Source organism: Argentina silus (assembly GCF_951799395.1).
Source record: "Argentina silus genome assembly, chromosome: 13".
In the NCBI taxonomy this organism is placed as follows: Eukaryota; Metazoa; Chordata; class Actinopteri; order Argentiniformes; family Argentinidae; genus Argentina; species Argentina silus.
Window position 1 is genome coordinate 6,223,873 of NC_139667.1, and position 17,744 is coordinate 6,241,616.

Genomic DNA, 17,744 nt, shown 5'->3' on the forward strand with positions numbered 1-17,744 from the left:
TCAATGCTTTGTTTCATTCAATTATGTGTCAATTGGCCTTCTGCTTTTACTCATTGCACAGATCACATTGTATAGCCTAGTGTCAATGTTCTGAGGGAAAATATGTGTTGAACCATATCTGAATAGTTTCTAGTTAGATGTATTCAGAAATGCAAACGTTTAGAGATTTGTTTGATGTATGATTATTTTGTGCATCAGCATCACACTTATCTGACTCTATTGCAATAAGAACCTTTTCATAACATTCCTAAACAAATAATATTCATGAGCATAATTTATGTTGATGAATGGTATTTTGACACATAAACAACTAAAAACATCCTTCTTGTGACAGTGAGTAACAGCTACCAGGTGAAATTAAAATTGATTTGGAGACAGAATACAGGTCTTGGTCTCTACAACTCCTGTGCCCTTATTCAAACCAGTGTCTCTGTATCTTGGCCAGTGAGTTTCTGGCCTTTGAGGAGGCTGGTTCAATTGGAAAGGATGGGCCCCTCTCAATCTCTACTGGCCATGACTATGAAAAGGGGACATTTGGACAATGGGCAGAGTGTATTCCTTGTCTGGCTCCAATACACAATGAGGACAGGTCTTGACTTTGCCGTTTGCTGTTGGCAGCAATCATTTTTAAATCAAACAATATACTGTAGCCTACTTCTTATTGATTATACCATAATCCCAAGTAATCACTTATCATTGGACTAGAGTGAATTTGACCTAATGCCAATCCAGATGTTCTGAGCAAGCAGCGTTGGTGATAGTAGGTATAGGCATATAGTTTTATATGGCTGAAATGCCGCATGATACTTTTTCCCAGTTGTGAAAAACACGCCAGCAAACATGAGCGGCTGGGGTGGGTGGTCCGGCCAGTAACGCGTCACAGGTCTCTTCATTGTTCCAGCAGAGTCGAGAAACGCTGTGTTTGCCTTGTTCATTAGGCATTCTGGTGTCAGCTAAAGCGAATAAATACAACGCTCTGAAGTCAAAGGGAATAGCGGTTCTCGTTAGTGTTTAAATGTGTTTTAACAGTTACTTAACGCACAGGGAACGCTCTCTGCTACTTCCAAATGATGGAAATGAGCTTGGAAAGTTTGCAGAGCTGGTCATAATCCGCAGGTTGAAAGAGGGGACGTATTGTCTTAAAGTAGTGTAAAGCAAATCACTTCCTTTTAAGATGCCGCTCTGCTTTTCATCTGTTGCTTTTAAGTCTCTAATGCAGCACCAATAATGGAAAGCTCTCTTATTTCCTCTAAAGCTAACCCCCCCTATCCCTATCATCCCGAAAATAATGTACAAAAAGATAGGCCTAGTAAATAAAAAGATCATAAAGACTCCTAAATATCGTCTTGCATAAACAGATAATGATAAAAGCACAGAGAACCTTCCCTGTCACAGCAATGTATTGATGAGATCAAGTGATGGATTACGGCAGTGACTGGGATTACTCGCGTCGCAGTTAGTAAAACCAGCAGCACCACTTTGTCAGCGCGCCCAACCTGATGAATTTAACGCCTCGATGATGCATGGCAGTTTTTCAATTTTCGGGGAACACCACAGCTGTAAAAAGACACACTTTGCTTAAAGAGCAATATTCATGTAGGATTTTATGCCAAAGGGTTAATAACATACTCTTGGTTTCATAGGCGACTGCATGCGTAAAAGCCTTGTTTTAAATAGTTGGTCATTCCCACTCAAAGACAATAGCAGAAATTCTTAATTTGTGTTTGACTGACAAGACAGATCACTGCTCACCATTAAGCTTTGTGGGGATCAACTTGGCATAAATCAATGCCTATATCACAATTAATGTCTACATTCAAGTTGGCCTAATAATGTTCTCCTGCAGGCAGATTATATTTAATCTCAAAATTAGGATGGAATAAAATCCATCTTGTTAGGGCGATTTCTTGATGAGGAGGCTGTGATCAGTGTTTTTTTGCCCTCCAATAGTGAAGATGCCCTCCAATGGTGAAGCTATTTGTTCCGCTGCTTGGAGCATCTGTCGGCTAGCTTTGATTTAAAAGGGACCAAATAAGATGATTTGGTAACATCAAGGCTCTCTCAGCGGTAATGATTACATTTGGAGCTCAGATCCATGCAAGAATTTGTAGCCCACTAAATCTCTGAGTTCTCCAACCCCCTCAAGTTTCCTCCAGCCTTGTCAGACTATTAGGATATTTGACGGTCCCAGTTTGGACTACTCCATCCATTAATTGGATACGTTGTCGGGACGCTCGTTCCTCTCATCAGCTACTTAGAAAGACAAAGGCGCGATGGGGGGCTGTTGACACCTCCGTGTTTGGATAGAGTATAAAAGGGACTCCTTGCGAGGACAAGCAGTACTCATCTCTTTGCTGTACTCGGAGAAACAGCCTGCCTTGGACGTACGTGAACTTTTCTCGTCTTTTCACCACAACATGCAAATACCGAATAGACCAACAGGAGCGTACGGATATTCCGTGCGCAATTACGCATCGCTCTATCCACAGTCCGGCAGCCAGTGCCCCTCATCGACGAAGCCTGCCAGTGGAAAATCCTTCACCATCGACGCGTTGCTCGCCAAGCCCGAGGAGACATGCAGCGACCGGACGAGTCCCACTCATTTCGGAGTAAAATATCAACAAGCAGCCTCACTTCTTCCGCTCCCGGGACAGATGTGTTCACCGATACCGCAGTACCTCTATACACAGAACATGCTGCACACGCCAGTGCACACACAACCGGGATATTCCGTCTACTGCTGCCCACCTTTCACCTATCAAGCATCAGGCCGTGGGGCATTTTATGCACAAGGTAAATACTAATTTCAAACTTGATTCCATCTTATTTTATGACATATCCTAATACAATATTTTCGAGAAACATAGGCCTATGACAAGTTTTTAACCATGACCCTATCTCTCAATTTTTACAGATACAGCTATGTCAAAGGTCACTGCCCACTCATTTAAACACAAAGGAGGGAAGTCGAAACGTATGCGTACCAGTTTTACCAACGAGCAACTATCCAGGTTGGAGAAGGAGTTCGCACGCCAACAGTACATGGTCGGATCCGAGAGGTTCCTTCTAGCATCAGCTTTGCAACTAACAGAGGCTCAGGTAAACAAACATGTTCTGCTTGTTGAAAACAATAAATAAGGCAAGGGCCATTACATCTATTGACTTTAGTATCAGACGGACTGAACCTCTCTTCTCAAACAACTAAATCAAACCAAAATAGCACAAGCTAGTGGTAGGCCTAATGCTTAAGGTGTATTTCCCATCTGCTAACATAATTTTTTTTCTTTCCAGGTCAAGGTCTGGTTCCAGAATCGACGCATCAAATGGCGCAAGCAGAGTCTGGAGCAACAGCAGGCAAAGCTGGCCAAACTCGGTCTTGCTGCCCCGCCGAAAAGCCCAGGTTCTCAAGGCCTCGGGGAGGATGTGGATGAGGAGATCGACTTCTCCGACGGCTCTGATGTGGATGTCGACGGATCCCTAAACCGTTGCTGATCTGTTTAGAACGACTGGACTTAAATGGCATATGGAAAAAGATACATTTGTACATATACTGCTGAAAAATAGGGTACCCCCCCACTACCTCTATTTGTATTAATATTTAAGTAATAGATGTATAGCTCTATATTTAAACTATGTTTCTTACTTTATTGCTCTTACCAGAGTGCTCTCTTTTTATAAAATCACTGTTTGTATATTTGATTGACATATTCAAAATATATTTTCTAAATGTATGTGCTCTTGTGTCAGCTCCTCAATTATTTTATGTTGCTTTAAACGTGTATGCGCCTGTCTAACGGTTCTATGAACATTTAAAGCTGTCCATAGCTAAACGATAATATGGTAGTAAGGAATATCAGCCTGCAATATAGTCCCTTGACACACCATTGAAATAAGGACTGCATTATTTGAATTCAGGTTGAGAGACACAGGGTTAAAATAGGCTTTTTCAGAAGAACTTAATAGAAAGTTTGAATGCACACTGTGGCTTTCCTGTTGGTGCATGTCAAAGTAACTGAGTTGGCAAAAATAATAAGCCATTTGGACCTGTTTTCGGCTCACTCAATTCCCATTAATGAAATCAGTGGGTTATATCTTCTGATTAAATCTAAGTTATTATAAGAAAAACAACTATTGATGGCAACATTGACAAGTGATAATGCAAAATCCAACTCATGTCAGCGTTTGAGCTTTTTAGCCACCACAGGTAAAGGCCTAGGCCTACTTTTTCTTCTTTTCCTTCTGTCTGCACTCTTCCAGTCTCTCATTTTGCCCCCCAGCTGGTCATACCCCAGCATATTGATTTAGAGAGACTATATGGCAGACATTTCCTGAGGGGTTTGATCTACGCAAAGCAGTTTAGGTCCAAGACTGGGACATAGTATACCCCCCACACCCCGATTAAGCTAAGCAAATAAATAACTACCTAGGGATTAGCAGAGATATCTATAACCAGGGGTGGTAGGGGTCAGTCTGTCTCGGGGCTATGAACAGGGCCCCAGTGTTTAATCTGTTTAAATGGTCAATACGCCTGTTCTCCGTGGTACTGGGTGGACAAGCCCCTCTATGCCCACCCACCGACGGCAGGTGTCCTGCCTCCCGTCTCCTCCTAGTAAAGACACAAGGGGAGCAGCATTGAAATACAATGTCCTCCTTCCAGCAGGATAGAGCCACATGCCGTCTAGCAGACAGGCAGGATGAAACAGGGGAAAGAAGACAGAGGATAAGGGGATGGGATGCAGCGATTACACCTTTAAGGCAGCTAATTGGGGTGGTCAACCTGAAACCCCTCTCCCCACTGGAGACAGAGCCTATCAGACACAGTCGAGTCCCCACATAGTCCCCCCACCCCACAACCGTATGCCATTGGGCCCCCACCCCACAAGACCTGGATCAAATAGATATATCAAATACTAAAGCTTCACTTGATTATGTTTGCCACCTATACAATTATATTATTATTATTTCTAATATTTGGCACTGAATGGAACCAATGGAATAACTCAGAAGTACAAACCTAAGCTCAAACAAGTGTCAATTGTGCAAAAGGGGGCTGTTTGGCTGTTTGATGTTGGGAAGGACAGGTCTTGGAACATATTTTAGGAGAGAACAGATACCGACATGTCCCCCGTACCAACTTCAATGTATTAGTAAATGTATCTCCACTACCAAGTCAAAACACTTTATTTGAAAGATAAATAAAACAAAAACAACCCTTGTAAATGTACAGGATCTAAAACATCTCAAATCCCTCTTCATGGAAAACGTTCAGTCTCCCAAACGAAGGATTTTCTCAAGCTGTCCAAATCTTGAAAGTTGAAAGAAATGAGCCCTAAGAGGCAGAACAAGACTGGTAACAGTATCAAAGGGAGAGGTTTAATGAACAGTAGCAGACCTGATCTGTTCTCTGTCTCTCCTCCACCACCCCCTGCCTTTCTCTCCCTGGTCATACTGGCTCTGTTGATTATGGGTCAGACACAAGGGGAGCAGAGTTTGTGTAAGACCTTAGAAGCGTCTCTGATGTGATCAGCAAGGTGCCCCCACCTCTCCCCACAGCCTGGCGTAATCCCATTGTGAGACAGAATGAGGCGGTCAGAGTCCTGGGAAAACCTGTGGAGGGACGCAGGGGGGAGGAGGAGGGGTCACTGGGCTCAACATCCCAATTAGCGCAGGACACCCTAACCCCTGAAAACATCCCAGTATCACCTGAGCCCCCCAGGGTTTGTTTTAACAGAGCATCTTAATCCAAGGGTAAGTGTCACATCTTCATTTACCACTTGTTTTATTGGTCTAAACAGTCGTTATTTCTTCATTAACTCAGCACCAAGCTCACAGGACTGGAAGAGCAAAGCTAATTAAACTATACGCCATTTTCAGTTTGGGGTCCAGGGTCAGTGATATTAGATAAAGTCTGATTCATATGCCTGTATAAGCAATTGGTGACCAATCATCTCATTTAACTTGTTAAGATGACTTAATGCATGAGCATGAGTCATATAGGTTGACATGCAGGTCTAATCTAGACCATAATGCACCCTGAGAAGGTGTGAAAGTTCTCATGGAAAGAAATTGCCGCCATTGCGCGGTCGAATAGGAAAGTGTAGTTCATTTGAGCAAGGACATGTTTTAGGGTGGGCAATTGTAGAATCCTCTTTTGCATTTTATTTGCAGAGCAAGAGGCTTCTACTCTATCTAATAGTCATTATCTTCCATTACAATCGTTTGAAGTAGACGCTCTCTTTTGTCTCATTGTGAAAGGTTTCATTTGGGATGCACAATGACTTCTAAAGCAGGGCCAGGCCGTGTAATGGGCCACAAGGAGAGAGTCCGCTTTAAATGACCATCTGATGTTTAGAGAACAACCCGTGGATCATTTAAATGCGTCCTTTCCCCCAGGAAATGGTGTCGTTCCTGTTCTCCATGGTATTCAGGCTGAGAACACCGACCGTGAAGAGCAAGTCAGGTGCCAAAAACAAACAACGCATATTGACAAGGGTATAGGATGCACGATTCATGTTTTCTCCTTAACCCACATGCCACTGAGATCAGCAGTTGTCATCCAGTCACGTCTCCTGCGTCCATTGCGTGTCAGCAAACTGTATTCATAGGCACAACCTCCTATACTTTCTTTATTCGTTTCCAATCCGATTAATTAAGATGCGATATCAAAGTAGGTGAAACAGGCTCAATAAAAGTAGCAAGGATAGTGAGCTGTTTGTTTAAGCGGAGGGGGTAGGTGGTGACGGAATTTAACCCGTACAGGTGGTTAAACGTCTCCATTTCTCATACAGGTGGCACAAACGCAGGAGAGTGCTACTTTTGCCATCTCGTTATGATGGGGTGAAAATGTTCAGGTATTTAAGTGGAATAGATTAGCTGAACACACAGAGCTAATGCGAAACAAAATGGCCAATTAGTTTATTAATGAACGGAGGTGTGAGCAAGTCGAATACTTGGTACCTGGTCTCAGCCTCATGTTGTGGCTACCGAATGATAAGCTTCCCTTTCACCGGCGTTTTCAATGTTTTCTGCTTCCATTAAAATTCAGGGGTGTCGACAACTTTCTTTCAATATGCATTACATATTCCCCAGCCACAGGCTATTCCTATTCTGCATCATGAATAGTGAAAACAGAAAATTGGGGATTATGTGGTTTATATTTTCCTATATGTATTTGTTCATTGGGACCTTATAGATTACCTTATGGGCATACTTGCCTGCGTCCACTCTGGTGTCCTCAGGTCCGAGAACAAAATACAATTGAATTAAAATAATATAGGACTATATATATATATATGTTTTTATTTTTTATTTTATTGTTTATCTTTAATATGGTTTATTACTAGGCATAATCGATTAATCTGAGACTCACACTCAAATTGTCACTCAGTGGTCCCTCAACTGATTTACTGTCTTCCACTAGACAAAATGTTTAGTCGAAAGTGATTCGTCCATTGCTTCACGCAGAAATAAATATTCTGTCATTGGAGGAATCCAAGCGACACCTTGTGGCTTTGTCTGTGATGCTTTTGCATGGCAACTCAGTTTTCAATGACAAAGCCTATATACTCCGGCCGACATAGACAACATAAGTTGCTTACTTTTATTATTTATATAGGCAGATGAGCGTCATGATCATGGCTCCTACTTTTTTTTACTGTTTGATTTCACTCATAGTATGGGAGCTTTATATCGAGCTGCTGTCCTCATATTATTTCGATATCCATTTCGAGCCTTCGGGTGTAAGCTTTTAGGTGCATCTAGCCTATAATGACAGTAATATTTGATCATATTATTTTAGACATTAACATGTTTAAAGCCATATTGACATGATGAACAGACAAATGTTTGCTCAATAAACGGACAATAGTAAAATAATAGATTAATATATTGCGATAAAATCAGACTATGCTATAGGTAAATCAGTGAAAACTATCGCAACGTAATGATCCTTATTTGAGGCAGAAGGCAACTTGTGCCAGCAGAGGTCCTCATTCGTTCACACTTGAGGAAGTCCTTGAGTCAACTTTTTACTCTGCTCCGAGGGAAACCAGATGCCTTGGGGTGCGGTAAGAATGTCATTTGAGTCTTTATAATGCCTTTAGTAATATAATTTGTTGTTTCATGATGGACAATAATTTCATGACCGTCCATCCTATTAATCGCAGTATTGTTTCAAATCCCCCGTCTATACATGACGCATTTGGACAATTAAGGTCTCTAAAAACTCCACCAGAGGGTAGCAAACACAGTAGTAACACAGTATAACAGCCAGACAGTGACTAAGTATATGCCCATTTCTCAGTGGCAACAGAGGACTAATTAGCAGCAGTCAAGCGGTTTTTATTTTTCAAAAAGAAGATAGAAGATAGGTCTATAACTCCCATATAACACTCATATTGAAAACAGCTGTATACATACCCTGTCATCTAAAACCAAAGTAACAACCTCAAATAGGCTTAAAGGCTCAGTGGAAGTCTATTTCATAGCATATTTTGCAAACAGTTTATTCATCATGCCACTGACTATACGTGAAACGTAATATATAGGCCGACTCTGTTCTTCCAAACGGCATGTTTTTGCTGCTTGTTTTGTTAATGCCATGCAGTCTGGCCATCTATTAACCAGCGTTCTCCAGGGTCAGTGGTTAGGTCGCAGCGTTCCTTAATCTTTTAACTGTACCCTGCATGTGTAGCCCTTTCAATTTTGTCATGCTTTGTTTCAACTTGTAATTCACAAATGTATATGTATATATGTATGTATGTGTGTGTGTGTGTGTGTGTGTGTGTGTGTGTGTGTGTGTGTGTGTGTGTGTGTGTTTCTCACGTACGACCCGTTCGTTTTTCGCACAAGAAATGTGTAGGCTACGAGGCCTAAAGTAACTTGCGTTCAGCAACTCGCACTCCAGCATAGTCAGAACTCAAATCACATCGATTTTCCATGAAGCTGAAATGAATGTCGATATATCCCTATGAGTATCCCTATTTATGACATAAAACACGAAATATTATGAATATCTTTGATTATCTTTGACCCTTGCTGTTATAGAATAGGAGGACACAGCTTAAATCGATGATTTATAGGCCTAGGCATCCTAGGTCCATATGTCTTCTTTATACAGTTTTAAAGTTTGTAACTGGTATTTTAAAACACAAAAGGGCCATATTCAAAACCTCTTCAAAAGGCCCTGCAAAACCAATGACTGCGTTTAGGAGCCTTTAGCGTCTAAACGCCCAATCAACATCTTGTTCTACCTCATAATTTTCATCGGTAATGATTTTCTAATGCACACTCTGTTCAAACGAGCTTATTAGGCGGGTAATTATTAACTTTAAAGAGCACACTAACGCTTTACGCCTGTACGCACTGGGAATTTGGAGCAATAGGCATACACACTCATTGCAAATTGTCTTCATTTACATTTATATTTTTGACATTTAGCAGACGCTTTTATCTAAAGCGACTTACAACAAGTCTAAACACTTAAGGCCACACTCAGTAATTGATGCATATTTGGTGACCAATAAAAAGTAAACAATGGAGCAAATGCAAATAGCATAGATTTTTAGACATGTCTGTAATACTCAAGCAATGACATTCAATCAGTGCATTTCGTTTTTAAAACATGATTTTAATCTCTACAAATCATTCCTTTAAAAAGTCTCATTTGACAACAAAATGATTATAGAGTAAGAGAGTTATTCTTTTACTGAAATGTTCTATAGACTGTTAACGGACCACTATTTTCAGTGTCTTGCGAAATTATGATCTTATTATTTGGCACCAAAAGACATTTGGTGCAGGCCTCTAACAGCTTAGTAATATAGTGTCTAGATTTGTATCTCAGATTGCCTGCACACTCGATGGAAATTTCTCCATTTAGCCGCGGTTCATAGAGTTAATATATGATCAGCCGAGACGCGATATAGTTTCTTATTAAACCTGTTGGGTTCCGGTACACTTCATGGTGATCACCTGGAATGCGAGAGTGTAGGTTTGAATCTCGTTGGTTACGATGAGATGTTTGGCCTATTTACTGTATTTGGGCCATATGAAAGCTACATAATGCCTTTAGAAACGAAATGAAATAGCCTACTAAATGTTAAACGTAGGCAGCATATGATTTTCCCTCGCCAAGATGTTACGCCTATAGTTTCAGAACATTTACTTAATCTGTCTACATGGTAGGCTAACGTAAATTATAAGAAATGTATAATTCTATGAAGCTCTCAAATTCAATCCACAGGATGCAATATCCATTCATAATCATATGTATAATAATAATAATAATAATAATAACTACTATTATTACTATTAGGCCTATTATAATAATTATATTAGCAACAATAACAACAATAACAACAACAACAATAATAATAATAATAATATGTTAGTCTATTATTGTAATTATGTGCAACTCACTGGTATTAAGATGTGCATGAGACAAGAGAATCGTTCTATGGCAACGGCAGTTTCAATGTTTTGTATATTATATCCTTATATAGCCTGAGGATGGGTTGCCGAGATTTCCCAGTTTTGGAATTTTGCTATAGCCTAGGCTACTATGCGTAGGCAAACATTACGCGCGTCATTACATTACTGTGTGGACTAGGTGAGATCCCAATGAAGTTGAGGATTTGGCCTACCTCCTTTATTTTAAAAGCTTGTTCACTTCATGAAACTAAAAGAGCCTCTAAATACTTATAAGTACAGCAATCGAATAACAGAATGAAAATGTCATTTTCACAGTGCTCTTGAAAGAACCCATAGGCGTACAAGCGCGTCTTGGCGCGAGGGGCAGGAAAGACAGAAATATCGGGATGGAATAAGCATTGGCATATTTTTTCGACGCGCAATACTCTCATGCTAAAGAGTTTCAGTGATTATAATGTTTCCTGGTGTTTTAGACTATAGGGAATACTCTGAATCGTATTAATTTGCTTTCTGATGAGTGAACTTTTACTCTACACTATTTCATGTTTTGCATACATTTAAATCACAACAACAAATTTGAACAGAGAACTTGTTTTTGCTATTTTTGCTTGTGTGTATTGGTTTTCCAGAATGGATGGAGGAACCTGATGAGTTGGACAACATATGGTTCATTATTCTTGTCACATGAACATTTTAGAGCTGAGCTGCTGCTGCTGCTTTCAACTCCAATCCTGCTTCTACGCGATCCATGAGCCAGGTACTTGTGAAAACTCATTGGCAGGTGTAGTTGTCCAATCAGCGCAGCCTAGTTATAGCACTGGTTCGGGTCGCGCAAATGTGAGTCTTTGGGGTTGCAGACGTTAAGGCACATTTCTACTCATATTCTCCTAACATGCACAGCTCCATGGATCAGACTTCACCATACTGATTCAAGGTAGCCAACTGCTTCCCTTTCAAAACAACGGTCTGGGACGCCTGTCCGTGGTCATTATGGCTTTTTGAGGGTAACCATTTATTTGCACCAAGGAGGAAATAACGAGGTATTCTACTTTGTTTCTGGATTTGTACCATAAGCGTTTGAGACAATGTTTTCGTCAGCGGGCAAACGCTGCTTCACGATAGAATCCTTAGTAGCCAAAGAAAACCCTTTAACTACGGAAGATCCCATCCGACCGACGGCCCTAAGTTATTCCAACCCTACGGACGCCTTCATGAACGGTTATCAGGGTCCAACAGGCAGATCCTTGTACCAGAACCCAGAGCTGGTGTTCCCTGAGACGGTAAACCACCCCTCCTTGACCATGAACCCCCACCAGTTAGGAGGGTCGCACCTACAGCATCCGCACTTCTTTGGGACACAACATCGAGACCCACTTAATTTTTACCCATGGGTTCTACGGAACAGGTTCTTCGGACACAGATTTCAAGGTAACAGTGTGTGTGTGTGTGTGTGTGTGTGTGTGTGTGTGTGTGTGTGGGTGTGTGCGCACGCGCGCGTGTGTGTATGTGTGTGTGTGTGTGGGTGTGGGTGTGTGTGAGAGAGAGAAAGAAAGAGAAAGATAATAAACAGAATGGAATGTAAATAGTCTAGGCCTAAATATAATCATTAAGCTAATATTTATATTTTGCCTTTTGCACTCATGTAATTAATTTGCCTCGGTGTTGCTCGACAATTTGTGTTCTATTGAAGAGCTACCAAAGACAATAAGAAGATTAATGATTGACAATCACAGGCTTCCAATATACCTAATGACACCAATTAATTGTCGTTAACCTATTGTTAACAGGCTAATCAGGGCATTGGGATTCTTGTTTTTATTTGTGACCCTAATTTAGTGATTGGGCAATGTAAACAGAAACACGTTTTTCAACAGCTACAGGTGGCTACGAGAACACAAATGTTTAGTATATGGAGACTATACTTATCTAAAACATTTCCACTTTCCATTCACCCCCTAGGCTACACTTTGTAACGTGACAGCGCGAATCAGATAGCTGCAATGTTTTTGTTGCCAGAAAAACCCATTGCCTTAGGTCACTTCAACTCTTATTGTCGAATAAAGCAATCTCTGCATGGCAACAAATAAACTGTTATAGACAAAAAATAGATATGTGTTTCTAGTTATGATAAGGTTGAGTTGGATACAGCCAGTCTATTGACGGTCTACGACTATTTCAAGCAAATGTAAGATGACCGATTGTCTTAATATCAAGTTATTTACTAACCAAATAAGCTACTAGCCCTGGGTCCAAGTTTAAAAACGGCTTATAGATTTAGTATAGTTTATGACATTTTAGCTATAGGTCTACATTAAACCAAGCCGCCTAACTTAAAGGTACTTATGTACTTACGCACAAGTAAGTCATATTTATAGGCCTAATTTTAAAAAAGCACTTTAAGCCATGATGCTCTTTGCACCTGACAGCATTGACAAGCGGGTTTGATATTTGGTGACTGACGCACGCACTTGTCATGCAACCAAACATCAGCTGAATGAGACGCAGAGAAAAGGCACGCATATTTACTGCATTTAGAAGCTGACTATTATTTCGAACAAAACAAAGAGCATTAAATTAGACTTGACCAAAAGGCATACAATACGCCAGTCGTACTCACGTAGCTCACGTTATCAGTGTTTAATATAGGCATATGACATACCAAGATGTTATTCAGCCTTTTAATGTTCATATCAAACAGTGCACTCACTAGCATGCGTGAAGTCAAGTAAACGTGATTATAGCTGACAAAACATGAGTGGATCTTTGCAGAGTTTGATAGGCTCCTAATTAGCCTAACAGAGCGCAAACACATTCTATTTTCCCACGGGTGGAAAGAAAACGCAGGGGCAGGTAATTTTTAAATAAAAATTTCTTACATTTTAGCTCCTTGTAGACAACCTAATTGAGTGTAAAAACTCTATCATAGCCTACGTTTTTTTTCTTTCCGAGAGTCATACGAATTTTGTGACGGAATATTATAGGTTTTATAAGCTTGCCTTGGGCTAATGAAAAATACACTCCTAAACGAAATATCATTGCATAAATCTTTATTTCTAGTAAATACATAGACTACTGATATACAATATTTGAACATTTTCAGATCAGATAAATCATTCTCCGATAAAGTCGGAATAATGTCGCTGAAAGGCTATACAAATGCATATAGTGTTTAAATAGCCTATAGGGCTACTGGAAACGGTATAGTGTGGTTTAGGAGCATTTTTTGGCCCGTTGAGGCCAGAATAAAGATCTCACTACTTAAAATTTGGCCAATACACCAACAAGAGTTTATAGTTGCCTCTATACCGTCAGGGCAAATAATCCTTTGGGTTAATTTAAGACCCTTGGTGCCTCGCGCTGAGCTCTTTTCCACCCGACTGAACAACAAAGCGCGCCACTTGTGAGCTAATTGCTGACTAAATCCGATTCCCTTTTGCCCCTAGGAAATGATATTTCCCAAGATAGTCTACTACTCCACGGCCCCTTTGCCAGGAAACCCAAACGCATCAGGACGGCGTTCTCCCCGTCCCAGCTACTGCGTTTGGAGAGAGCTTTCGAAAAGAACCATTATGTTGTGGGGGCCGAGAGGAAACAGTTGGCCAACAGTCTCAGTTTGTCCGAAACACAGGTAAGAAAAACCCCCTGAATTGAATAGTAAAAAGAACATCATAGTCTAGGAAGCATTAAATAAACCATTTAATAGCATGGCTTTAGGGTCAGGAGGTACGTATTATAATCAGTGCGTCGTGAGTTGTTATGAATTCCATTAGTGACATTTTATATTGATCTTACGGTCACATTGGTTCTATGAAATATTTCATACAACAAGCAATTGTTTTTATTTCTTTAATCAGTTAACAAGGTATTGCAATTGGAAAAACATGGTATGGATCACGGTTGTCATAGTAGGCCATATGCTTAAGATTTGTTAGGCTTACAGATTTATGAAATATGGATAAACTGGATAATCACTAAATCGGCTCTTGGAACGGTGCATGGAAAGCGTAGCCGAACAGTATATATGTTCGTAGCCTATTAGCCTGTTATATGATTACTATTATTATTAATATAGTTATGATTACGGTTATAGCTATGGTTATTACTATTATTATTATTATTATGGGCCGCCTTATTTTTGTATTATTATTATTATTGTTGTTGTTATTATTATTATTATTATTATTACTGTTACTGTTATTATTAGGATTTCATTATGATGATTATGATAATGATTATTATTATATTTTAATAAATAATAAACGTCGTCCAATGAGCTTTTGTGATTGGGCTAGTATGCAGGTCGTCATTGTTTATATTCCAGATAAAGTTCACATTTAACACTGATAACTTAAACAAGATCTATATTAAGCCTTTCTAATCTAATTGTGTTTGTGTTCGGTTATTTGGATAAATCATGTATACGCATTCACGGTGCATAGTAGATGCCATTATCGTGAAATACATTTGGCTACTTTGAAGTAAAAGGCCTTATCAATGACTTATTCCGCAAGTCCATATTCATAGAAATCGAATGTCAAAATGTAGGCTATTCCAGTAGTTGATTGTCAGGGTTAAACTCTGATATCAATGAGAAGTTGTAACCGTTTAGGATTTAGCGCGTTGAAAAAATCATGAAAATAAAAAAAACACATATGTAACCTCCAAGCCTGTGATTTTCGAATAGTTTTATTTTGACCGAGATGGTTATTGAATTAATACCCTGCAAAGAGCAGACCTGCACAGTGCAATAACTGTACGCAATAGCGACTTGTTTGCCTTGAGCGCAAAACATTTCCGCGCAAATTTTGCATGCCATCACTGCGCGAATGTCAGGGTAGTATTTGGCCATTTAATCAAGGAAGATAATTTACATAATAGACACACATAAATCATAATAATAATGATTTACAATGTATGGTTACAGAAATGGTTGTTGCCTATGGGGTTTGCAAGGCTATAATAACTGCAACCAAGATAAGAATTACATAGTACTCTTATCATCAGCCAAGTCTTATTGATGTCAAGGTTAAATGAGTCCCTACCAACACTATAATGCATGGGTCAAAACATAGGTCTCCAACTTGTCATTCTTCAGCAACAGGGTCAATTGATGCTTGTAATGATGACTAATACTTGTACTGAAATACTGAAATTTGTAAGCTTGGATGAGTGTTGCCCAGTACACAACAACCCGTAATATGCAAATGATGTTATGTATTGCTGTTCAGTGTTTCATTGATAAACGGTTGATAAATGGTTTTGTGGCTTAGTGATGAGTCCCGCCCCAACAAAAAGTCTGTCTCCATCCTCAGGTGAAAGTCTGGTTCCAGAACAGGCGGACAAAGTACAAAAGACAGAAACTGGAGGAGGAGGGCCCCGAGTGCCAGCAGAAGAAGAAGGGCAACCATCACATCAACAGATGGCGCCTCGCCACCAAGCAGGCTAGCTCGGAGGACATCGACGTCACATCAGAGGACTAAGCCACCTTAACCCCTGCCCTGTGTCCCCTTCTGGAACATAAGTGGACCAACATCAACCCTATTTATTATGTAATGTTATTAAGTATAATTACATAGACATGTTAGAAGAAAAAAAAACAAAAGGACTAAGTATGTGATCATCAGTTTCTTCATTAACAACAAGAGGTGCATCTTGATGATGCAGAAAAAAAACGGACACATAACTTTATGGCACTTGCATCCATCCTGCCTATCTCTGACCTCATCCTATGAAAAATCCATTTGGCACATGCAGCCAAAGCTGAGAAAGGTAACGATGCCTCAGAAAGCATCTACCATTCTGTTTTGATTTTTTACATACTGTTGTATATAGCTCATTCACGCAAAGGCTGATTTTGTTCTGCATTTGAGGAAGATTACTAATCATATTAAATCTTGGGTTTTACAACCTGGGGAAATGCCATACTGCAGGCTTCCTGTCATTCTCAACTACATTGGTTGTTGTTTTGCATGCATCCAACTTGAGAGCTCTTCCCCATCATCCGTCCCAGGTGCATTTATTTCCTGTTAAATACGAAACAGTCATATGTTGATCACATTTTCAATTCAACCAACTACTCTAAAAATGTATGTAGCTGTTGGAAAACCACATATATATACACATATATATATATATAATTAATGAGTCACTTACCAACAGACACATTAACACCCATTTGGTAAAAAACATTGAGCAACATCTGTAACAAAATAAAGGTGTTTTAGAAAGAACAACATATAAGTAATTAACCATTGTCTATTGAACACCGCAATCATTTTTGAGCCATGTTTAGTGTGCTCATAATGTCCTCTATCATGCCCCTCGAGAAAGGTGCCAGGTAGCACCTTAGGTTTGGACAGGTGTCAGGTGTGATACCTTGAACAGCCTACATCTCTTCCAACAGAAGGGGAGGGACATTCCCATCCTTAGAGCCTGACCTCTGAAAGAAACTGTAAAAGTAGTTCCTACTGTTTTCCATCCCTTTCACACATCGCTCCAGTGATCACCTGTCAAAAGAAACGGAAGGAATCCATGCTTAATGACCTGCAGCGTCACGGGCTGACCCCTAATGTTTGACCCTGAAGTCTTGTTTGGTAAGCTAAGAGGTGAAGGAACACAGAGGACGGTAAAAGAGACTGGGCACAATAGACATCAGTATTATCATTCTGTTACAAGCACAGGCGCACAATACAAGGAGCATCTGGACTTCTGAAGGCTGGTTGCTTTGTTTTGAGTTTTCAGGATACCCTATACCCAGTGCAGGTGCAAATACGTGGCCAAAAAAAGTCAGCGACATTTTGTCATTCCTATCAGACAAATAAACAGTAATTTCAGCCTCACACACAGGAAGAAATAGCCATTAAAATATGTCCTAACTTAACTGGGGCTGGAGCTTACACTTGAACTGGAGGTATACATAGGAACAGGTGTGATTGGGCCACGACTCTCTCCCTTGACAGGCAGGTGTGATTTAGTATACCAACGCCTTCCTCTGGCAGGTAAGAGTTTGGCAGCGTGCCTAACGAGAGCCACACCTCTCCGAGCCTCTGTTAAAAAACAATTACCCACAATCACACTCATCTCCCTGCACACTGTGTCCCCTGTCACCTGAGTCAACACAGAGGAGAGACAGGGGAGGAAGGAAAAGGAGACAGGTCCATCTATATTACACAACAAACAAACAAAGCCCTAGAGAGGGACGTGGTGGGATTGTGAACGGCAAAGGAGTGAGGACAGAGGACTAAGTGGGGTGGGCGGACGCTTGAGGATGTCACATTGAGAGTTTGGAATTGAAAGGATGGACAGAGGTGAGG

General features: G+C 40.3%; 2 protein-coding genes across 2 annotated transcripts; both read left to right on the forward strand.

Moving 5' to 3' along the window:
* Positions 1 to 2,417: 2,417 nt before the first annotated feature.
* On the forward strand, positions 2,418 to 3,492 carry noto (notochord homeobox; the record flags this gene model as incomplete). The annotated part of the gene is made up of 3 exons (XM_083683491.1): positions 2,418 to 2,793; positions 2,915 to 3,099; positions 3,292 to 3,492. 3 exons carry the CDS (start codon positions 2,418 to 2,420, stop codon positions 3,490 to 3,492), a joined length of 762 nt encoding a protein of 253 aa, XP_083539617.1.
* Positions 3,493 to 11,516: 8,024 nt separating this feature from the next.
* Positions 11,517 to 16,355, forward strand: emx1 (empty spiracles homeobox 1; the record flags this gene model as incomplete). Its single annotated transcript, XM_083683009.1, has 3 exons — positions 11,517 to 11,859; positions 13,875 to 14,059; positions 15,744 to 16,355. 3 exons carry the CDS (start codon positions 11,517 to 11,519, stop codon positions 15,909 to 15,911), a joined length of 696 nt encoding a protein of 231 aa, XP_083539135.1. The 3' UTR covers positions 15,912 to 16,355.
* Between the last annotated feature and the right edge of the window lie 1,389 nt (positions 16,356 to 17,744).